The sequence below is a fragment of the Rhinopithecus bieti genome, unplaced genomic scaffold (genome assembly GCF_001698545.2).
Source record: "Rhinopithecus bieti isolate Rb0 unplaced genomic scaffold, ASM169854v2 scaffold_14549, whole genome shotgun sequence".
NCBI classification, from domain to species: domain Eukaryota; kingdom Metazoa; phylum Chordata; class Mammalia; order Primates; family Cercopithecidae; genus Rhinopithecus; species Rhinopithecus bieti.
In genome coordinates, this window is record NW_016808027.1 from 110568 (window position 1) to 134442 (window position 23875).

General features: G+C 48.1%; 1 protein-coding gene across 2 annotated transcripts in view; it reads left to right on the forward strand.

Annotated features, from left to right (window-relative positions):
* The window catches only part of MAP6 (microtubule associated protein 6), an 83620-nt gene that overhangs the window by 57875 nt on the left and 1870 nt on the right, over positions 1–23875 (forward strand). The window contains exons 2-4 of one of the 2 annotated variants that reach the window (XM_017885291.1): positions 1722–1935; positions 4017–4213; positions 21918–22354. In XM_017885291.1, coding sequence (XP_017740780.1) covers positions 1722–1935; positions 4017–4213; positions 21918–22354 — 848 coding nt within the window. Of the gene's footprint in view, positions 1–1721; positions 1936–4016; positions 7198–21917; positions 22355–23875 lie in introns of those variants that run through there. The other variant, XM_017885290.1, reaches the window with a different exon arrangement.

Consider the following 23875-nt stretch of genomic DNA (forward strand, 5'->3'; position numbering starts at 1 on the left):
AAAAAAAAAAAAAAAAAAAAAAGCCACCAGTCCCACTCCCATGGCAACTCATTAATCAATTACCTATTAATACATTAATCCAGGAATTGGTTAATTAATTCACAAGGGCAGAGCCCTCATTACCCAGTCACCTCTTACAGACCCCACCTTTCAATCCTGCCACACTGGGGATGAAGTTTGAACGTGAGTTTTAGAGGGGACAAACGTTCGAACCATAACAACGGGGCATCTAGGCGGAGGTGCAGGCTGCACTGGAAAGGACAGTCTGAAGCTCAGGGAAGGGTCTCTTAAAAGCCAGTGGTCTTTCTTCACATATGAGCCAGTTCCCCTAGAGAAATACAGAGATCAGGAGGTCAAATAACCAGCAAGCTCAGTATTACCAAATCAGCTTTATCAACTAAGACAGCCTCAGAGCTAGAAGGACATTATAAGGACCTTGTTTGGCCTAATTCTTTCATTTTACAAATGAGAAAACGAATGCTTAGAGCAGGGAAAGGCCTGCCAGCATAAGGCAGTGCTAGCGCAAGAACCTGCGTGTCTCCATCGCAGTCCAAGCTCTTTCTTCTGCCTCCTGCGGCCTCCTTGTTCCTGGTAGTCCTCTCAGCCCTGAAGGAGGGAGTCATCAGTGAGGGAGACGGTGGGCCTTGGAAGAACCTAACTCCGCAGATATTCATGCCCTAACTCCTCCTTTCCCACAATGCAGCTTTTTGTGCCCCCAAAGGAGAACAGACCCAATAAAGACCCCAGAAGTCACAGAGCTCATGCATTGACTCTCATGCACTTAACAAACAAGATAGACCCTCGTGACCTCCGTCAGCAGCTACATTTTTTAACTCTGTTTTGATCATTGTCAGCCGTCTACTCTCCAGTCCTGTAACAGATCATAAACAGCCGATTAGAAACCACGAGAGGGATTGCAGAGAACAAGAAAACTAACACACTGACTCAAAAAAGCAGCAGATGAGGATCATTTAGGATAAGGACCAATAGCCATTTACACCAGAGCACATGAAGACGCTCCCGCACACACCAACAGCCCAATACAAGTGGTAGTTGTGAACTCCAAATTATGTTCAGTCTGTGTTGCTTACTAAAGATCTGCAAATATTTAGACATTTCACAAGGATGTTCATCTAAAGTAATTAAGATTGTTGAAGTTCTGGCACTCCAAGAAGCAAGTCCTCTGCTATTCAAATGGGGGAATTATCCTCAAGAAATCTGGGCAACAAAAGTTCTTCATTATGAAAAAGGGGGGAAGGGAACTGGCATTCATTGATATGCCACCGTATATCACACAGTGTGCCTAATACATTGTCTCATTTAATTTCACAACTCTTTAACTTTGCACATAGCAGACACTCAGTATTTTTTGACTTCATGAATGAATGAATGGGTTGAGTTTCTTCAGTCTCATTTTCAAGATTGGGAAAAAGAGACCTGAAGATTAGAATTGCCTCCGCATGGTCACACAGTGTGGAGCTGGGAGCCTGATCTCTTTCTCCAAGGCACAATTACTATTGCCACAACCCGACCTGGGTCAACTTTGCAAGAAGGGAGATTTGCACTCTTCCTTATGAAAGAGTGAGGCTAACCCTCCAGCCACACTTCAGTCAATACTGCAAGCACTGATGGAGAGCTTGCTGTGTTTGCAGCCCTGTTTCAGGAACTCTGCTTCCAGGCAGATAATGCTTCATATCACATATGCTTTCTTTGACTAACAGGAATGAATTCAGGGCATGGACGGACATCAAGCCTGTGAAACCAATAAAGGCCAAGCCCCAGTACAAGCCCCCAGATGATAAGATGGTTCATGAGACCAGCTACAGTGCTCAGTTCAAAGGAGAGGCCAGCAAGCCAACAGCAGCTGACAATAAGGTCATTGATCGCAGAAGAATACGCAGCCTCTACAGTGAACCCTTCAAGGAACCCCCAAAGGTGAGACAGAACTTGTAGGAACCCATCAGCACAGCCTGGACCGTAAGGGTTAACTGCAGCAGAGCATGGGGTGGGGTGCTGTCAAATCTGGCCCAGTCCCTATGGACACCTTTAAAATCCCTGCTTCCTCTAAAGCAGAGTGAAGACCAGGGGCATCTTCAACAGGAACCTTTGTTAAACTCAAAGGGAATATTAAAGAGGAACATCACCTAAAATAAAGACAGCTTAAAGGCTGGCAGATTTCCAGGGAATTAGCTTCCGATTTTGAGAAATCCAGATAAACAGTGGCAGAAAACCTCACCTGAGCCCTAAATCCCCTTGTCTTAAAATAGATGTGCTTGGGCCCCGGAAGGGCTGGCCCAGTATTGCAGGCCCCCATGCCCGGCTCCCCTCCCGCTAGACCGTGCCCTGCCTCATCCTTGGCTCCAATCACTGGACCCTTTCTTCCCTCCCTAGTCCCTGAAAAGCACCTGCCCTCTCTCATCTTCTCAGTCTCTCACAACGCACCTGTAGCATCAGCTATAAGATATGTTCCCAGCAATTTGTTACCAAAATGAACAGTTTGTGAAAGCAGACTCAGGGATTTTCCTAAGGTAACATTGCTCACCTTATGTAGGAGTTCGTGAGCAGAAGAAGCATGTTGGAGATATAGCTGGTGAAGCAGGACTCATACAAGCCATGCAACCTAGCATCTTCTGATGCCAGGCCCCGTGGAATTGTACAAATATCCACTGTCCTCTGTATCATAGCAGAAAATGTCTGAGAACCTAAATAACTCTGGAACCTAATTAGCCTTTTCTCTGCTTTTGTCTAAAAGTCTTACACTTAAGTGGAGTTTCCTATTTGGTCCAGGACCAGTTTATGGGTAAGGTAACTAACCGACCCAGTTTGCCTGGGATTCTTCCATCTTAGCACTGAAAGTTCTGTGTTCCAGGAAACCTCTCAGTTCCAGGCAAACCAGGACGACTGGTTCCTTTCCTTACAGGTCAGGAGTGACTGAAAGCCACTGCACCTCAGTGAGTGAATGATCCAGCCTGTGAGGCCCAGCATCAGCTCTGTCCATCCAGAGATGGGTTGGAACCCGGGGCGTGGGATTGGCATTGGACAAAAGAGGATGTAGAGGAGAAAGGAAGGAAAATGAGGGAAACTAAATCTAGAGATGGATGAGGGTGGTGGCCTATTGAGGGGTCACTTTCGGTGACTCCGAAGTTTCCTGAGAAAGAGCAGGCAAGGTCATCTTCTCCAGATGAAGGGGACAGAGTTAGAGGAGGGAGACTGGGGAGAGTGGAGTACGCTTAGAACAGCTGCTCTGGGGAAAGTGGTGGGGGAGCCAGGCAGAGAAGAGGAGCAGAGGGCTGGCGGCAGAAAGCCTAGCTGAGACTGGAGACTCCCCTGCCCAAAGCATCTCAGCAAGGATGCTTCTCCATATGGGTGAGCCAGCCTAGAGACAGAAACAGGGGAAGCCAGCGAGTGCCGCAGTGACCCACCGCCCCAGAACCTCTGCATCTTACATCAACAAAGGTTTATTTCTTATTAATGTCCATTGTGGGTTGGCTGCCACTCTAACCCTCTTCATCTGGGTCTCAGGTGGCGAAGCAGTCTCTCTCTGCTGCAGAGGAAAAGAGAGCACGAGGCAGCACAGGCTGACTCTCAAATCTTCCGCCTGAAGGTGACCCAAGTCACTGCTCACATTTCATTGACTGAAGCAAAATCCTATGCCTGTGGGCAAGTTGAGCAATGTGATGAGGTGTAACTTCCTTCAGGGAGGGGCTCAAATATTGCCCAACAGTGGTATGGCCCACTGCCTGGGGTGGTCGGGGGAAGGCTGGCAGGACAAGGGCGCCCACGTGGCCAGTGAGTGCTGCCAAAGCAACGGAACAGGGAGTTCAGACGGGAGATGCCGAATGCCCTAATGTCCCTGGGAACACCTTATACACTGTGCTCCTCTGGGAGCCAACCTCTCCACTGGGCCAACCTCTGTCATTACCGTTATTCCTTAATTAACCATATCTTCTCTCTAAATTCTCTCCCACTCCCCACCTTTTTGTGTTTCTGTATTTGCCGTCTGTCTCTCCGTGCAGGTGGAGAAACCTAGTGTTCAGAGTTCCAAACCAAAAAAGACCTCAGCGAGCCATAAGCCCACGAGGAAGGCCAAAGACAAGCAGGCGGTGTCAGGCCAGGCTGCCAAGAAAAAGAGCGCGGAGGGCCCGAGTACCACCAAGCCAGACGACAAGGAGCAAAGCAAAGAGATGAACAATAAACTGGCTGAGGCGAAAGAGTAAATTTCCCTGCACTTTCCTTTTACTCTTCTCTCTCTCTCCCTCCCCCCAACTTTTTTTTTAAAACCAACAAACCAAAAAGGCCACAAAATTAATTAGAGGCTTCTCATCTGCCTTGGTCCTGAGTGTTCCAGGAGCTCCTTGGTTTGGCTTCTTTTGATGGAAGAATCCTGCTTCACAGACTGAGTGGCAGGCCTCCTCCTGAGGGCAGCCCCTGGAGCACCAGGAAGCGTTGCCTTTGGCTGTGCCCTCCCCTGGCACTCCGACTGCATGCTGATGGGCAAGGCAGGCAGGTCGGAGAGGCGAAACTAATCTCCTGGCAGTGCTTGGAAGTGTCTGTGGGGTCTCCTCCTCCCAGATCCCCAAGATCTGTGTCACTGGTCGATTTTGAACTTTAGGTACATGTGTTCTTTTCCAGAATTCAGAGAATCGCCATGTGCCACAGAAGCTCAGCCTGGGCTTCAGCAATTGACAAAATTTGAGGAAATGTTAAACAGAAACAACAAAGAAAGAAACAACCTTGGCCTTAACGTCAGTAAAAGGGAATTGTGTCTGTTAAGTGGTCTTTTCATAGAATCGTCCATTAGACATGTGTGCCTGTGTTTAGTTTCCTATCAGTGGGCTTTAAATTGTATACCAAGTCATAGATTTGCCACTGATAACTAAAACTAGGCCAGGGCTGGTGAAACAGGTTAGGTGCTTTAGGTACATTCTAGCTGTCATAGGAAGATCACAGAAATGAGGAGGCTGTTTTCCTCTGATTCCCCTCAGCCGACCACCTGTCCAATGCTGCTGGTTTCGCAGAACGACTGGTTGGAGATGTCTGAGGAAGAAAGTTCAAGGTGTAGGGATAGTGTATTTGGAATTTGACTTTCCGTTTCTGAGAGACCCAAGGGGCCGTAGACGTAGTGGCAAGTGTGGCGATGTTTACTCTCCCTTCCTGAACCGCTCTGGTCTGCTCCCCAGAGAGGGCAGCAGTGCCAGGCCTTAGGTCAGGGAGAATGTCTGTGACTTAGCTGCAGACTAGGAGACTGCTCTGCTAACTAATTAGCAAGCAGCTTTGACCTCATTAATATATAAAAGCAGCTCTCCGTATATTCCGTGTCGTGTGTGTGTGTGTGTGTGTGTGTGTGTGTGTGTGGCCAAAGCCCCCGGGGTGGCAAGTGCCACCTTAGCTGTGCTAGAGTTGTGTTGTAGTAATTAGGGAGTTGTTGTGAAAAAAAAAAAAAAAAAAAAAAAAAAAAAAAAAAACCCAGTGCTTGTGAGGGAACACAAAACAGTTACCAGAAAAATAAAATTTGCCAATGTGATGTGTATATTGCTCAGCACACTCTATATCTCCTGTCCTTAAAATTCTCTCGTCCCTGGCATTCTGACATGCTGGGCTGCCGTCCAGTGTCAAGCCCTGGCGCAGGCTTGCTCTTCTTTTCTAATGAAAGGGGTGAAGAGTGAGGGTCTCACAGTTCCTTACCTCAAAGTCCCTTTAGGTCATTCTGGTTTGGAGGAAGTGGAGCCTCCGCAAACTCCCTCTCATTCTGACCATCCAGGCAGCAAAGTCTCTGCTTACATCATTTTGGTTGTCACCTTGGGGCTGAGTGAGAAGTCTTTTGCAAATTAATTTGGCATGTACTATGTGAGCCATAATTATTAACAGAATAGGAATACCAGAAATGAAGTCATTGGTGAGGCCCACTGCGACCTTCCTTTCTATCTCAGGGTTTGAAACTGTGAGGAAGGAGAAGTATGAAAGAAGGTAGAAAATGCCGGTGGGTTTCCGTGTTTATGAGTTGCAGATTTTGAAAGCTATCAGGAAATGACTGGAGTGGAGCTCAGTACTGATTCCGACTCTTTGCCAGCTAATCTTAACATTTACCAGAAAGCTCTAGCAACATGATCTTAATTGTATCCAGAGAATACAATGTATGTTCAGTCTCTCAAGATTTGGCATTAGTCAGACATGTTGATGCTAGCCACAGTTTGGATTTCTCCATAGAATAATCTTTTATTTTTGCAGATCAAGTAAATCAGAGTTTACAATGCACAGAGGATCATTCATTTAGCATTCTCTTGCTAGAAGCCTGTGTGCCAGGCACTGTGCTGGGCGTGGTGGGCAGTATAAAGAAATCTGTCTCCACAGCCACACAACCAGAGGGTGCACATGACTTGATCCCTGTAACCAAGTCAAGTTGGTGTTGCCCAAATCGCAGTCTGCCCTAAGGGTCCCGCAGGCTTCCCCACCCCCCACCCCCACTCACTGCCCCAGGGACCAACTTCCTACCCTGCCCACCCGAGGCTTTAGAGGACCTGTAGAATGTCTTTTTCAACCTGTCAGTATCCCCTTCTGTTTAACACACCCACTGAGAAAACCCTGTTTGTGGTTCTCTTTGACTCTTGAATGTGTTGCTTCAATGGCAAGAAACTTCCTTTGATTTCTACTGTTTACAAATAAAACTCAGCCAGTCTCATTCTATATCCCAAACATACTGAATGAAACTGATTTTGGTTCCACAAGCAGCGTTTGGGTGTTGCCTTCCTGAAGGTGACCAAGCTTCCAATGCTTGTCCCACTGGTCTCTACATTTCCCTGTGGTTCTCCGTCCTTCCCTGGTGAGGGAGCAGGGACTGAAGCTTTCCCGCTGTTTTCCTGCCTGCAAAAGCAGCCCCAAGAGCTGTGCGTTGGCTTCCCTCAGCAATCCGTCCTCTGTCCGTGCTCCCATTTGGTCCACATAGCTTTGCCTCTCTGAGGCAGACAGGAAGTGTCTAATTACGATTTTGTGGCCTGGGTTTTGTTGTATACCACAGATTGTCTATGTAACGTGTAGCGCACACCTCTCTTGGTGCTATTTCATTCCTGCTGTAAGAGAATGACAAAAATATTCATGTATAGCCAATTGATTGTGACGTGCTTGTGGTCTGTGCTTGCTCAGAAAAACAAACAAACAACAGTTTTTCCAATTATAAATAAATGCTAAAGACGAACACCACTTTCTTGATCTTATTTCCTTGATGAGGCCCACCTGAGTAGGTGAAGGAACGAACCTTTTCCATTTGAGCCATTCTCTGCAAGATGAGCTGTGCCCTGCAGTCTTCCTGGGGCTCTCCATAATGCAGCTTGACTCTTTTAGATTGCCTCTCAGATACTATTTGCAAGCAGTCAGAGCTAAGTGTTGGGAAAGCGAAGATGGACCGGGAGACGCACTGGCCAACAAGGTAGTGTAACGTTCTGATCCCATGTTGCCGGGAAGAGTGACTGCCTGCCCCCAGCACCACCTTGCCATGCTGGGAGGCTGGGCTCTGACTCTGCCTGCTTCCTGTTGACTGGCAGGACTGTCGTTTCTGGCTTTTTCTCCTCCCAAGGGATGGCAGAGATGCCTTCACTTGCTCAGTTAATCTATGGTCATTATGGATGTTCCACCCTTAGGGGGCTGGCTCACTGTGGGTTGTGCGGGTGACAGTCATGTGTGTGCCTTATGTGGGGGTGCTGAAACAGCCACCAGAGAGGCAACCAAGTAAAGTGACAACAGATCAGGTAGTTGGGAACTCAGATGAAGGACAGGCTTCTTCCAACAAGGGCTGGGGAGTTGCGGAAGGCTTTGTGGCAGAGGGAGCCCTGGAAAGCAGCTGGGGTGTGGATATGTAAGGGCAAGGCCGCCGCAGGGAGCAAGTCTAGAAATGGAAAAGTGGGGGAGCTGGGTGGGAACCTGAAAGCTAGGACCAAGTTTGCCCACTTTGTTATCCTTCTGGTAAAGTGGAAGACAAAAGATTTTATACTCTTCATTTTTCAAACATATGTTGATTGAATACCTATTATGTGCCAGGCACTGTGCTGGGCACTAGGGAAACCAGGATGACTGAGACCCTGCCTCTGATCACAGTGGGGCACGAAGGAGGAGGCCATTCTAGCTGGTTCCATGGATCAGGGAGGACTTCAGCGATGGGTAGGTGTTGACCAGGTGAACAGAGCTGGGGGTGACCAAGGCATGCCAGACAGAGGGGTCTGCCCAAGCAAAGGTTGGAGGGTGGGGGCCGTCAAACACCAGATGAACTTAAGTTCTGGGGGGTAGTTCCCTTGGGAGGGTCATGGCACAGGCTGGAGAGTGGCAGAGCTCGGTGGTGGAGAGGCCTGGTGCACGTGAGTGGGCGGTTGCTAACTGGGATCTCCATTTCCATTTGCCCAGATTGCACCCACACCTCTGCATGCTCCCCTGTCATGCTTCTCTCGCTTGCTTACGCGTCAGGCGACACCACAGATCCTCTCTTGCTCTAAGCTAGGAGCCCTAGGGTGGACTTTTATTGCTGGACCTGATTGCTGAGTTTTGGGGGAGGCAGGGGTAGAAATCAATCAAGGGTGGTATAAATGAAAAGTCATTTGTTTTTGTTTTCCACATGAATAGAAAACATCCCACCCACCTGTCTACTTTTGTATGAGGCAGAAAACACAAAAGCTGCTCAAGAAATAAATATATAAAAGCATATTATTAAGCTCTATTTTGACAAGTTAAGGGAGAGAGACAAAACGGGGATTCAGAGAGGTGGTAAGAAAGACAGGCGAGACGTGAGAGGTAGAAATAGTGGCACAGAGAGAAAAAGACATGGGAAGGCACACATATGAAGACACCTAGAGTAACCTAAGAGAGTGCGAGAAGGTGAGACATACTCAGAGTCAGAGAAAGGACGAGCATTGGGCAATGGAGGAGGCAGGAAGGCAAGGGCCTTGCCAGCTTTGTCAGTGCTGCCCACACACTCAGGGCTCCCCCAGAGGCTCTTCCGCCTGTGGTTCCCACCATGCTCCCCTCTGCTGCCCAGAGCCCCAGGAGGCGAATCTGTAACCTCGCTCACATTGCCTCCCCCAAACAGCAAACAAACAAAATTCAAACCAGCCCCCTATTTTCAATGAAAAGAGGTCATTGTTGCTAAGTTGGCTATAAACGTATTTCAGTTCTTCCTTAGAGTTTGTGTGTTCTTTGTGAAATTCTTCCCTCTTTTGTTTCACTAAGGTTTAAGAATTTACAACCTGCTTCTCATAGATTTGAGGAGTGTCAAGTCCTATTTCACAAAGTCTATGGACTCCTTTAGTGTGTCACTGTGGTTTAAGGCCCCTTTTACTGCTAAAATGTCTTAAAGCAGTTCACATTTTCAGGCCCATAGGTAGAGAAGTTTCTTTCAGGATGTGACCAGTGGACCATCTGCCTTAAAGCAAGGCTCCACCCCTAGCACCACCTGAGACCAGCAGGGCTAGGAAAGTGGCTGGGGCAGCCAAGGCCACTGAAACAGGAAAGACAGCTATTTCAAACAAAGGGAGCCCAAACTCCGTTCTCACAGAACCAGGCATGTGATCCAAGCCCCACTTCCACCACACTGCCATTTGATGCATATATCCTCATAACACGTAGACCATCCTAGAATTCCTACAACAGGGAGAACTAGAATTAACACTGGTATGTACTATGTTATTTACCCTATGAATACTGGTTAACATGGACAATGCTCTTAGGTGTTTACAAGGTTCATGGGTGGAAATCAGCACTGCCGTGCAACCCTGTGTCTCTCACTAACCTCCTGGAGCATTAGTGTCCTCCTCTGAAAATGGGGACACTAATACCCCCTCAGAGGAGCACAGTGAGGATGAAATGACATGAGGGCTGTAGGGAACCCATGGAGGACACTAAACGTATCATTTCATGCCCTTCCCCTCCCTTTGGAGTACTTGAAAGTACATGTCCACTTTCTGATAGATATATACTTAGCTGTGAGTAATACATGAGGTTGATTGAGGCAAACATTCTTAAGAAGATTGCTTTTAAAGAATTACAGCTGTTGAATTACCTTGAGTCCACAGACCTAAATGATAATATTCTAACAATTTATATGTATGCATTGTTTACGAAGCATTTCTTTCTGTGACATTCCACTGAACCCTCCCAATGTTGTGGGGCAGCTGTTGGCCTCAGGTAACAGAGGAGAAAGGGAAGCTCAAAGAGGAGGGGGCACCTGCCAGCTTGGTCAGCCTTGGAAGATGGAGGAAGCACTGGAATCTAGGCTTCCAGCTCCATAGCCTGCTGTCTCTCCCTCTCACCTCAAGGAGGCTGGGCTGGCCTGAAAAGAATCAGGTTTCAGACAAGTGGGACTCCCAGTAAAAACTAAGCCCATACCCCACAGGGCCACACTCTGGCTGGGCCATTCCAGGTCCTCCAGCAGGCTTGCCTAGTACCCTTTTTAAATCTTGGGACCCAGATATAAACTGAGGGAAAATAAGAATGGGGTCAGGTCTTTACACATCTGACTCAGACATCCTGGCTGTACTGACCAGTCATCACAGCCAATACACCGTTTTTCTCCTTTTGGTACTAGCTTGCCTGGGTGACTGCAATGTAGGTTACTAAATGTAGAATGGTCCAGCAGATTCTTCATTCATAAGAAATATACTCGGTCCTGGAGGTATCAAGATAAAACTGGTATCCATTATTATCTGCAGTATGTGGGTATTGGATCTGAGACTGCCATTTTGAGCATTTTATTTCAGTCAGTGGAATTGAACTTAAATTTCTGTCCCTTGTCGTCATGTAATGGGTCTCGATTACCTGTTAACCTGGCATTGTATATAGTGATCTCAACAGATGGTCCCAGAACTCTTACCTGGGGCCAAGAGAGCTTCAGATGCTGAGATTTAAAAGTTACTGCCACTGCTTGCTACTGGTTTAAGCTGATAGAGGGATCTTTATGCAAATCTGACCATGTCACCCCGTGCTTTAAACCATCCGTGGGCTCCTCGTGGCGCAGAAGCTTCTTGTTCCCTCGGTGCACCATGCTGCTTCTCACCTCCATGCCTTTACCCTCGCTGTCCACCTGCCCGGAATGCCCTTCTCCTGCTTCTCCACCTGGCTAACTCATCCTTCAAGACTCCGCTCAGGGGACAGCTCCAGGAAGCGTTTCCCGCACCTCCCAAGCTGGGTAAGCTGCTCCCTGTGTGTCTTCATGATGGAACTTGCCACATGTACTGTGTCATCCGCTCATGTGTGTGTCCCTCCATTAGACCGTGCTCCTCCAGGGCAAGGGCCAGGTCTCTCTGTTCACCTTTGTAGCCCTAGCTCCTGGCCCAAAGTCTACCATAGAGAGTGTCTTCTAAAGTGCTCGTTGAATGAAAAATGAGTGAGTGAATGAATGACAGGATTCACTATCTGCCTCCACATTTACCATGGTGCCTCCACAAGGCTCTTCTCTGACTAATAACTGTCTCTGCTCCCATGAAAGGGGCAGTTTTGCGAGAGGTCACGGCAACTGTGGAGCAAAGAGCAGTCAGTGGCTGGTTTTATACTGGCTGGCCTCTGTTCAGGCCTGCATACCTCTGTACTTTAGATAGCCACTTTTTCTAAACAGTCTTGATTGCATAAAATCATGGGCCCTTGGTTACAGGGTAATCTAAGAGGTTGGCCAATCCCACTCCCTGCTCAGTTCAGGGCTCCTAACTCTAGAGTGACAGGACCCTCCCCATCACCACACATTTCATAGGCATGTCTAATTCCAAGCGAGGATTACAACCAATAGGACTGGTTCTAAATCCAAGCTCTACTATTTACTAGCTATGTGACCTTAACTGAGTCTCTTAATTTCTTTAAGCCTCCAATAGATAGCAATAATACAAATATCCATCACTCTCTGAATATATTTGTTTCCCAAATTCAGGAAGTAAAAATTTGGCCAGCAAGGGATAACATGTTATTTCAATTTGTTTGTTTCCAGAGTTCAGGATAGCAGGTGGCCAGAGCTCTGATAGCAAGGGATACCTGATTCCCAGGCCTGCAGTGAGGGCCCTGTGGGGAGGCATGCAAAAGTACTCTGCAAACTGGAAATGTGCAACGCCCTTGCCAATAGCTCATGTTATGGGTAGTTTTGCTGACCACAGCTTCCCAGTTAATTACTGCCCTGGTCCCCAGCAGTATGGCAGCTGGAGCTACACAAGGTGAATCCACTCCTTCTGCCACAAAATGGCCTGAGATTAAGGCCATCTAGTGTTGGTTCTTGCTGCCTCTTCCCGTCCCCTAGCCCTTCATCTGGCCCCTGCTCTCTGAGCACACCCTATAAATCACCTGGTGCAGATCCATTTCTGCAATTCCACGTTCATTTGGAGTGATCCCCTCTGGACACAGGAAACCAATTTTGATTAATTGCTCCAGATCCGATCCTTTGCTTTAGATGGGGGTTGGGGGAAGACAATGATTGATTTGCAAGTTCCCAGGAGCATAGTGTTAGACAAGAATTGAGCGCTGCCTTAGTCCAACACTTTACATTTTAAAAAGGGTCATTAGCAGAATTATTAGATTCCTGGCAGCCCACTGGGACAATCTACTGTACCTTTGACTTTGCCTTCTTGGTGCTAAAACAATCGAGAATGCTTTTAAAAATATTTCTCATACAATTGGAAATTTATTTAGTTCTTGTTAGCAGGCCAAATCTAGAAAAGGTATTTAACAATGGCAAAAATAAATGGGTAAATAACCACAAAGAAAACATAGCCACCTAGCCACCTACCCACCTAGTGCAACCATTTCCCTGAATTTCAGAAGAACATGTCTGCCTGGAAGGAAGCCGGAGTGGCAGGGAAAGACCTGAACTAGGAACTCGCCCCAGATCTTGATTCAACTTTTGTAAAATACAGAGTTGCCACAGCCTAGGGAGAGGGAATGAACCCTTACTTGGCCTTTACACACTTCCTCTCATTAAATCCTCACAGTAAGGTTAGAGTCTGCAGGTGTTACTCCCATTTACAGATAAAGAAACCAGACCTCGGTGATTAAGGAACAAAGTCACATAACTTGTAAGTGGTGAGATAGGATGTGAACCTAGGTTTGGGCGACCCTAAAACCCAGTCCTTGTCTAGGACTTGGGACTATCTGTAGGATTCCCATCGTAAAGATGTGCATCCCCCTGAAACAGCAGCCTCCTCCTCTGTCCCTTGCTTGCTCTGAAACGTTTGGTGACTCTCCATCCTCTGGTCTATGGAAAATGAGTCACAAGAAGGTCACAGATGCTGTTGATCTACACAGTTCTCTCCTTCCACCCCTGACCCAGAATTAAGTCTTGTGGAGGCAGCATTTCTCCTAACTGTGGTCCTAGCTGGTGTTTCCGTGTGATGAACCACATCTGGCGGACTCACTGTGGCCCTGGGCTGGTAGACTGATTGACAGCTGCACAGGTAGGGCTTCCAGGTGTGAATGTGGATGGGCACTCTTAGGCAGGACGCCACTGCTTTCTGGGGCTAAGGTCTTCTTTTTCAGGGTTGGCTGAATGCTAGGAAGTAAACGTGGTGGGTAGAGGGTGCTGTGCAGTGGGAGTAGCCAGCCAGGTTGTTTGGGGCCTGGGCCCAGAGGGGCAACTCTCTAAGGAGATGCAGTTGGGAGCTCTGAGCTGGGACCTGCAGAAGTAATTGGCTCCAGCCAGAGCCAGTCAGAGTCATTTCAAGCCGAAACCAGTCCAGACATCTGCAGACAAATTTGGAATCTCTGTATCTGTATACCCCACCAGGAGGGATATTATAGAAGGGAAAGAGCTCCTCCATTAAGGTCCTGACTTTGCCCGAACTCACTACGTGACTTTGGGCAACTTCCGCTTTCTGCACCACGTTTTCGCTTCTGGAAGGCGAGGCGAGGACTTTCTGTCTGCCTGGCTGACACCGTTGTTGTGAGAATCAAATGCCTTGTATGTAAACTTATCTCAGAAACCTTAAAGAGATGTTATCATTTGGAGGGACAAAAAAGGTGCTGAGTTAAAAATAGGAAAACATTTTTATGTTATGTAAATGCGGTTGTTAGAATTTGATTTTGTATGAGCTATTTTAAAACTCCTCATTGAGAAAGTAGACCTCCTACTATGTGCCAGCTCTATGCTAGTGATCCCTATGGCCTGGTACATAGTAGGCATTTAGTAAATGTTTGTGGAAGTAGGAAGGAGGCAAGAGGCAGGGAAGAGAGAGAGGAAAGGAGGGGAGGGAGAGAGGGAAAGAGAGATGAAGCAGGCATGGTCCCTGGCCTGAAAGTGCCCAGTCTAGAGAGGCAGATACAAAACTATTGAAGCTGATCTGACAGGGGCTGCTGCCAAGGTGGGGGTGGGGGTAGGGGTGAATAAAGACTTGGTTCTCAGAGCCCTCATATCTCAACTGCCCTCCTTACAACATGTCTCAGTTAGCTCTGTCCCTTGGACAGAGTGAATAAAGAGAAGTGAATAAAGAGAAGAACTTGGAACCGATTCCTCAGTCAAGGAGGAGGGGTTTGTGAGGCGGACGGCGAGGGATGGTGTTTGGGCAGCCAGCACTGATAAAGCTGGAGCTGCTTGGGCTAATCATTGGAGGTGTAGACTCCAGGGCAGAGAAGGTGTGGCCTGTGTGGAGACCACACCTACAATATGGCTTTCAGTTCTGGAGTTGCACTTTCCAAGGGACAGAGCCAACTGAGACACGTTGTAAGGAGGGCAGTTGAGATGTGAGGGCTGTGAGAACCAAGTCTGAACTGTTGTGGGGCATGTGTTACTTGGAGAAGCCAGGGATACAGACCCAATTGCTGCCCCATTCAAATACCTGAAAGGCTGTCCTGGGGCAGCCTTTCACTAAAAGGGTGGCTCCAGAGCGCAAAACAGGGATCAGTGCAGAGATAGGAAGGAGTGGAACTGACTGTAATGCAGACTTCTGCTCAGGTCTAACCAGTGGCCACTGAGGAGGAGGCTGCCTCACCAGGCATGTGCAGCCCACCCCAGGCAGTGCGAGCAGCAACTGGGCAGCCACCTGCCAGGGAGACTGCAGCAGAGGCTCAGGAGACCCGTGGCCCAGCAGTCTGTCCTTCCAGCCCTGGGCGCCTTTGATTTGGCTTGTGGAGTTGTGCTTTTATGGAATAGAGAGGGAAGACTTCTCCAACAGAGTGACAGCTTGGCCCCTAATAAGACCTTTGAGCCTCTCTGGTTTGAAGAGATACAGGCCGATAAAGTTTAGGGCTCAGCTTGGAGGTGGTGCCTGTACCTGGGTGGTGGCGTCATGTTTGTGGTGTGTGTTGACAGGTCTGTCTCCTGCCTCACTCTAGGAGCTCCTTCCCCCAAGTCAGGGGTTGGCTCTCATTCACTTCTGTGTCCCCAATGAGGGCCTGACACAGAGCAGGGTCTCAGTAGATTTGTTCAGTGAATGGATAAAAGAGAAAAAATTAAAAGTGAATAAAGAGAAGAAGCTACACCAGCCATGTGTTTTCCCACCAATATCTGCCAGGTACTACAATGAGCCAGACCCTGTGCTAGATACTCGTGTGATGCAAAGACGAAGAAAACACAGTCCCACGGGCTAGCAGGAGAGGCAAATAATTACCAAGCAACAGGATAATTACTAAAAGAGAAGCTCCCACAGAGTCCTGTTGAGGAGAGAGGCGGAGCGAGAGTTGTTTTGAGAACTCCTGTCTCCTGCAGATTCTTCATAAGAATAATGAGCCTTTCAAAGATAGTTTCCTTGGCAATCCCCCTTGGTGGCTGTGTTTCCATCACGTGTCAGGAGCTTTGTTTGTGTCTAAGAATTATGAGCACGTGTATGGGGCCCATGGAGGCAGGCAGCAAGGGAACAGAGCCCTGGAATCACCCTGTCTCTGTCCATGTCCTGCCAGGGGCCCTGTGGTGCCGTTGGCCTGGGCCTCGCTGTTCCCCTCCTCCCCATCTTTTCTCCAAGTGAGTTTGCTCCATCTCTTCCACCTGCCTGCTGAGATGTTGAGAGGCCCATGTTTTAGTCCTGGACCTGGAGAGTCACTTGCCCATTCTGGGCCAAGTTTCCATCTGTGGAGCAACACAATTGGACCAGATCGCCAAGTCACCCTTTGGAATTAACATTGGCTAAACGTCACCTGTATTCCAGGGGCCATGCCATGAGCATTCACATAACCTAATCCTCCCTAGAAGGTGGACCTTCTAATCCTCCTTTTATAGATTAGGAAACTGAGGCCTGGAGATGTGTGCCCCTGATGCCATCCTATGGCTAGGAAGGGGTTGAATTAACATTCAAACCCAGCTCTTCTGGCCTCAAGCCCAGTCAATGCACTGTCTCTTTAGCAGGTTGCTTTTTACATTATGAGAAATAATATATGTTAAAACGTCTGGCACCAAGCCTGGCCCATAGTTATTGCTCAGTTTCTTTCTTCCTCAAGGCTTTTCCATACTGCCCCACACTCCCACACTTCCCCGGGAAGGCAGGGGATTCAAGGACAGGGTCCATAGGCGCCCTGCTTTCTGAATGGAGCCCTATGCCGGGAGCATTGCCGCAGCTGTTGGCTGCTTTGATGGTGCAACAGGAGACAATCTGGGAAGAAAAAACTACGTGGATGGACTATAGGACTGGAATTGTGTGCAAGGGCAGGAATCAGTGGGAGGGAGTGAAGTCCTTTCTCCATCCAGTGGAGGGCAGGGCTCAGTAATCCTGCTTCTAGACTCTGGGAAGTATGGATCCAATGTCAGTGTGTGTGCACTCAGAAGGCATTGCCTGTCTCCACGGAAACAGGAAGAAGGGCAGAAAATGAAGTGTCTAAGACAAGATGTCTCATATAACCTTGGAACATTAAGTTTTGCAAATAGGACAGAGCCTGGCACAGAACAGTCTCTTTATTCATTCACTCAAGTGTTAAGTCAGAACCCACCTGGGCTCCAGTACTGTTCATTTAAGGTACAGAGGATACAATGATGTGCAAAACTGACATGGTCCCTGCCCTCTGGACACTTCAGTCTAGTGGGAGAAACATTAATCCAAAAGAATACAAGGAATTCACTGAGAAAAGAGAGGAAAACAAGTGCCAGGGACTAGGAGAGCCTGTAGCAGGGGGCTGGCCATGACTGTGGGGTCAGGGAAGGCTTCCCAGGGCAGTGCTTCAGTGAGCTGAGAGAGGACAGCTGAGTAGACACTAGCCAGGTGAAGAGGGAACAAGAGAATATTCCAGGAGGAGACAACTGCATGTGCAAAGCTGTAAAATGGGAAGGAGCAGGGCTTGTTGAAGGAACAGAATGCTGGGCACAGAGAGCCAGGAAAGGCAGGAAGGAGAGGGGTGAAGGGGTAAGGAAGCAGGTAGATTGGCCAGCTAGGTGGGGCTGTGTAACAGATTTTCTTCTTTATTCTTGGTACAAGGAGGAGGTATTGAAGGGTTGTGAGCAAGGAAGGGACAAGATAGGGTTTGCTCTCTTAAAAGATCATTCTGATTTCTGTATGAAGAATGGATTGGAGGAGAGCAAGAATAGATGGAACAGGGGACAGCAGTTAGGAGGCTGTGACTGTGGTCCAGGGAGATGATAGCATAGCAGGTAGTAGGGGAAGGGAAGGAGGGAAAGAAGTGGGAATATTCAAGAGATAAATGTTAGGAGCTGAAATCAGTGGGAACTAATGGATGGGGTGAGGGTTTTGAGGGAGAGGGAGGTATCAAGGATGAATCTGAGTTTCTGGCAGGGGCTAGAGAATAGAGGATGAACCAGCTTTCAGCAACAATAACTTTTAAAACTTTCCATTTTGCCTTCTTTGTTTCAGATACTGTGCTGAGCATTGGGGCTGCAGGCAAGGAGGTTGGCCCCTGCCTTCAGGGAGCTCACTGTCTAGCAGGGGTGCCTGGCCTGCAGTGGGGATATGTGAGAAAGTGGAGAGAGAGACTGTGAGATGGTGCTGCAGCAGGGATGCAAATAAAACTAATCTGGAGAGACACAGGCAGGAAGACCTGGGAGGAGGTGGGAGCTGAGCCGAGCCTTCAAGGACAGGCAGGGCCCTGACAAAGAAAAGTGGGTGAAGCAGAAACAAAGACACAGCCCTGGCTGGCAGTGTGCAAAACAGCATGAGAGGATGATGCAGGGAAAGTGGGCTTCCCCCAGGACTGCTGTGAGGGTTGAATGACATAAGGTAACAGACGCATGAGCATTTTAGTAAACTGCTATCACAGTTATTACAGAAGTGGACTTATTTGTGCACTATCCAAGCACTCCGAAAATATCAAGAATTATTATTCCAGATGCCCACCTAGCAAAGTCTTCTGTTGTAATAATCCCTGACATTTATATAGTTATCCCCACTTGACAAGTGGGGAAACTGAGGTCTATTGTGGTTAAGCAATTGCCCAAGACCTTTCAGGCAATAAGCAGCACAGAAGCCAAGGTCAGCCCAGCAGGTCGTTGTACTTTCTGAGAGGTTAGTGCTTTCAGGGTGCACAGGCTGGGAGAAGGCACCTGTGGCATATGCTATCTTGAGAATACGTGCTGCTGACCAAGGGCACAAGATTTGGTTGTGCAGGTTGGGCCATGCCCAGGGACAGCTGGCCTGTGGCCTGAGTGGGCTGAATGCAGCCTGCTTCTGCTCCCCAAGCCATGAACCAGCTTCCACTCTGAGGGGATGGCTTTGCCTCATTCATACCAGCCTCACTGGAGGAGGTGAGGCACTTTACAGATGGGAGTCTGGCGGGCAACTGGAACCACGTGAGGACCAGTCAGTGTCAGTGAGGATTTCATGGCGCCCTTGAGTGCAGTTTCGTGCATAGAAAAACTGTCCAGGCAGCTTGGATTTTAAAAAATAAATGCTTAATAAAAGTAACAAAATCAAAACTTAGTAAAATGTAACAATCTCTTTTAAGGAGGATGTTATAGTTTACTTCAATTACCCTAAATATAAATTAAATTATAAATAATTTTAAATAAATTAAGATTAAAAATATGGTGACCATTGGCTTGTCATAAAAGTTCCATCATTGTTTAAAAATGTGTAAAACTGTCGTATCTTTCAGCTTTAAATTATACATCTAATTTAATTATTCCATTACACATTTTATATTGGGATTACAAAACTAATCTGTTAGACATTCTAATATACTAAATTATCTTAAACATTACAAATACCTTTGACGTAAATCTATGCATATTTTTCCTAAACTTTCCTTCTTCGTTTTTTTTTTCCTGGAGCCAGTGTCTTACTGTGTCACCCAGGTTAGAGTGCAGTGGTGTGATCTCACCTCACTTCCACCTCCACCTCCTGGGCTCAAAGGATTCTCCCACGTCAACCTCCTGAGTAGCTGGGACTACAGGCACCCGCCACCACACCCAGCTAATTTTTGTATTTTTAGTAGAGATGGGGTTTCACCATGTTACCCAGGCTGATCTCGAACTCCTGACCTCAAGTGATCTGCCCACCTCGGCCTCCCAAAGTGCTGGGATTACAGGGTTTTTTTAAAACTTAATGCAAAAAAAGTAATATTGGGGACTTGATTTAATTCATCATTTTTAATCTTAATTATAACCTTCCCATAATTAAAGATACCTACTAAAGAAAAAAGTTTTCTAACCTAAGCAATATGGGGTTATGTATCCATGCAAAGTTGAGGTTAGCTCACAGCTGGCTCATTAAACAGAAGAGCCCATTAAACAGAAATTTGGTACCTGGCTCAGGAGCCAATGCTGTAAATATCCAGGGAAACGCTTCCTGGCCCAGGCTGCAGGGCTGGCCTTCTTTGTGACCTGCATGCCAGTAGGAGACTCCAGGCGCATGGCCTACCCTTGGGATGGGTTCTGCAGCCCAAGCCCCTGAGATGGAGTTAAGCTCCCATTTTTTTCTTTTGTCCCTTCTCAGTTTCCTCACCCTGTTGGGAGGACACCGCCCAGGTCGCTTCACAATCTAAGAGAATACCCCTAATCAATTTCCTGCTTGGCTCTATTCTGAATTCAGTTTTTCTTCTTCCTCTCTGACCAGCCACCAGTGACTGGAGGTATTTTAATGCCACTTTTGGATTCCACATGCTTCTCACGGCCTTGCCTGGCTCTCTTCTCAAACACTAAGGTCCTACTGATAGCAGCCAGCTGTGTCCATCTGGCCAGAGCAACTGTGTTCCATGTCGTACTGAGCCAGAGAGCCGCCCGGCCCCTTCCACTGTGATGCTCAGGGACAGCAAGGGGAACTGGATGGAGAGGTTGCCTGTGCTGCGTGGACTCTGCTGAGAAGTACCAGTCCCTGGGTGACTCAGGGTGCTAAATACAGTAAAAAGCTTCTGCATCAGGACAACACAGAAGAATAAAAGTAGTCCAAATATACATAATTTTACTTCTAAGTAAATAGAAAAACAACCATAATACTACCTAATAATACCATAGTACAAGGTGCTCTAGGTACTGACCTCTAATCATTATAGATTTCTGAGTAAATATCATTATACCCAATAAATAGAGTAATAGTAATAGCCACCTTGCATTGAGCACCTACTATGTGCCAGGCGCGCTAAGGGAAAGAGCACAGGCTCCAGGAGTGGAAGGACCCAGGTGCTAGTCCATGGGGGTCCCCTCACTTTCCCCATCACTTGTCCTCTCACGACCTCATTTTCTTCATCAGACAAGTAAGGGTAAGAAAACCCTTCCTGTGTGCTTCACAGGGCTGCTCTGTTGCTGAAATGAGCTATAAAAGGGAGTCATTTGGAAAGCTGGATGTGTTGTAGGCGTGCAAGGGCCTGTGACGCTTGCTGAGCAACGCCACTTTCGAGTGGTGACTTCCAACGTGGCCTGCAAGGAAGGAGTGTGCACTCTAAACCAGAGGGCTCCAGGCTGGCCAGGTCTAAGTGTGGCAACCGTTGTCTTTGAGAGTTAGTGTTGTCACACGCTCTCCACAGTGTGGGTGGGCCAGAGGATGAGGCAGAGGGCTGCAGTGAGGCAGAGGGAACAGTGCCTGAGGATCCTGATGAAAGATTGGGACTTTTGGCTGCAGGGAAATAAGCCCAGGAGCCTTGGAGTTGGTGAGGGCAAGGGTCTCAGGAGAGCAGAGAGAGTCAGAAATGGGAATGGAGTGAGGGGATCAGGGCCTCATCCCTACCTGAATGCGGAGTCCCAGTGAGTCCCACCAGTTAGTGGGAATGGTGCAGGCAATCACAGGGTGCACTGTCTATGGAGAATTTAAAGCAATAAAGCTAAAAGCTGCCTGTAGTCCAGCTATTCAGGAGGCTGAGGTGGGAGGATCATTTGAGGTCAGGAGCTGGAGAACAGCCTAGGTGATGTAGTGAGACCCCATCTCTACAAAAACAAATAAAAAAAAAACTAAGCTGTCCTGCTTTTTATTATCACCATGTGCTGCTCATTCTATACAATGTCAGTGATAAAATACTTTTCCTCTTGCAGGAGAAGGGGAGAGGGGCATTCCCACTGCTTCCTTTCCTAGTATGCCATGGACCCCCTGCCCCTTCCTGCAGCCAGTGCTTAGCAAGGGGGCAGGGAGTCAGGGAGGGAAAAGAACTTGGAAGGCCCTGAGAACAAGGAAAGAGCACCCTGACCTGTGGGGCATCTGGTGGGCAGCTAAGATGGGGCTCCCAGGATGGGCCCAATAATCCCAGAAGAAAAGTAGGAATCTGGATGGAGTGTGGGGTGGACGGGCTGCTGGGATGCCTACTGGATGACTCTGAGTCCAGCTATAGTACTGCCATTGTCACCAGGGTGCTACCCCTGTGCCACGTGCAGGTTATAATCAATTGGCAAGCACATTGAATGACTGATTTCCTGAGCCTTCCCCTCACCCCTGTCTCTCACCCCTACCCACATTCTGTACTGAGAACACAGAAATCAGATTCTCCTGGCTCTCCAGCAAGAGCTGCCTGGCCCAGGCTCCACTAGGCCAAGACTTATTAGGCAATCTGTACTCTGCCCTGTCCCTGCCTGAGCTCTACTCTCACAGTGATCACCTCTCTCTCCTTTGCAGGAGCCTGGCTCAACCCATCAGTGATTCAAGTAAGAATCAAGGTCCTGTAGCCACAGAGCCAGAGAAGGGTCAAGGTTCTGTGGTCCCAGGGCCTCCAAAGGATCTAGGTCCCATGATCCTGTTACCAGTCAAGGATCAAGATCACGTGGTCCCTGAGCCTTTAAAGAATGAAAGCCCTGTTATCTCAGCACCAGTCAAGGACCAAGGTCCCTCGGTCCCAGTTCCTCCAAAGAATGAAAGTCCTATGATTCCAGCAAGAGCTAAGGATCAAGGTTCTGTGGTACCAGAGTCTCCAAAGGATCAAGGTCCTAGGATTCCTGAGCCTGTGAAGAATCAAGCTCCTATGGTCCCAGCACCTGTCAAGGATGAAGGTCCCATGGTCCCAGCACCTGTCAAGGATCAAGGTCCCATGGTCTCAGCACCTGTCAAGGATCAAGGTCCCATGGTCCCAGAGCATCCGAAGGATGAAAGTGCCATGGCCACAGCACCCATAAAGAATCAAGGTTCCATGGTCTCTGAGCCTGTAAAGAATCATGGTTTAGTGATCTCAGGGCCAGTCAGTGATTCAGGGCCAGTCAAGGATCAAGATGTTGTAGTCCCGGAGCATCCGAAGGTTCACGATTCTGCAGTTGTGGCACCTGTAAAGAATCAAGGTCCTGTGGCCCCTGAGTCTGTGAAGATTCAAGACCCCATTCTCCCAGTACTAGTGAAGGATCAAGACCCCATTCTCCCAGTACTAGTGAAGGATCAAGACCCCATGGTCCTGCAGCCTCCAAAGAATCAAGGTCCTGTAGTCCCTGAACCTCCGAAGAATAAAGTTCCTGTAATCCCGGTGCCTCTGAAGGATCAAGCTTCTCTGGTGCCAGCACCAGCAAAGGACCAAGGTCCTGCAGTCCCTGAACCTCTGAAGACTCAAGGTCCCAGGGACCCTCAGCTACCTACTGTCTCACCTCTACCCCGAGTCATGATCCCAACTGCCCCCCATACGGAATACATTGAGAGCTCCCCTTGACACTCACCCCTTGACACACCAATGAAGGAGCTGACAGTGAGAGTGCTCCCCTCCCAGGGGCAGTGAAGACATATTTAATCTGCATGAAACATGTACAGTAGCCTTGCTGGAATCTAATAAAAATGGTCCCTCTGACTCAGCAATGTGCCTGTCTGTCTCTGTTGGGCAGGGGTGCATATGTGTGTATAGGTGAGCCTGTCAGGCTCTGCATTCACCCATCTGGACCAGAGGGGTCTGAGAAGCACCAGTTCCTGTGAGTTGTCAGCATAAGACAGGAGTGGGCAGGCGATGCTAGGTTGAAACAGGACCCCATCACGGAGGTAGGCAGAATAAGGCAAGGGTCAGATGCCATGACAGCCTCACAAGAGATGCCAAATCCCAGCAGGCTGAGCCCTGGGTGGCTGAGTTGAAGCCTGCAGATGAAACAGGAGCAAGGACCCACCTGGCACACGGGAATTCTGGATAACAGTTGTTTGCCAAGAGCTCAGCCTTAAAGCTCATCCAGGAGTCAAACTTCTTGAGGAAACCAGGCCTCTGATCATAAGTTTCAGGACACTGTAGAACCTAACACCTCATTCAATATTCATGACAGCTCAACCAAGAGCTTCTAAAAAATATACCTAGAGCCAGGAACAGTGGCTCAGGCCTGTAATCCCAGCATTTCGGGAGGCCAAATTGGGTGGATCATCTGAGGTCAGGAGTTCGAGACTAGCCTGGCCAACATGGTAAAACCCTATCTCTACTAAAAATAGAAAAATTAGTCGGGTGTAGTGGCGGGTGCCTGTAATCCCAGCTACTCAGGAGGCTGAGGCAAGAGAATCACTTGAACCTGGGAGGCAGAGGTTGCAGTGAGCTGAGATTATGCCACTACACTCTAGCCTGGGCGACAGAGCGAGACTCGGTCTCAAAAAAAAAAAAGTGTGTGTGTGTGTGTGTGTGTGTGTAT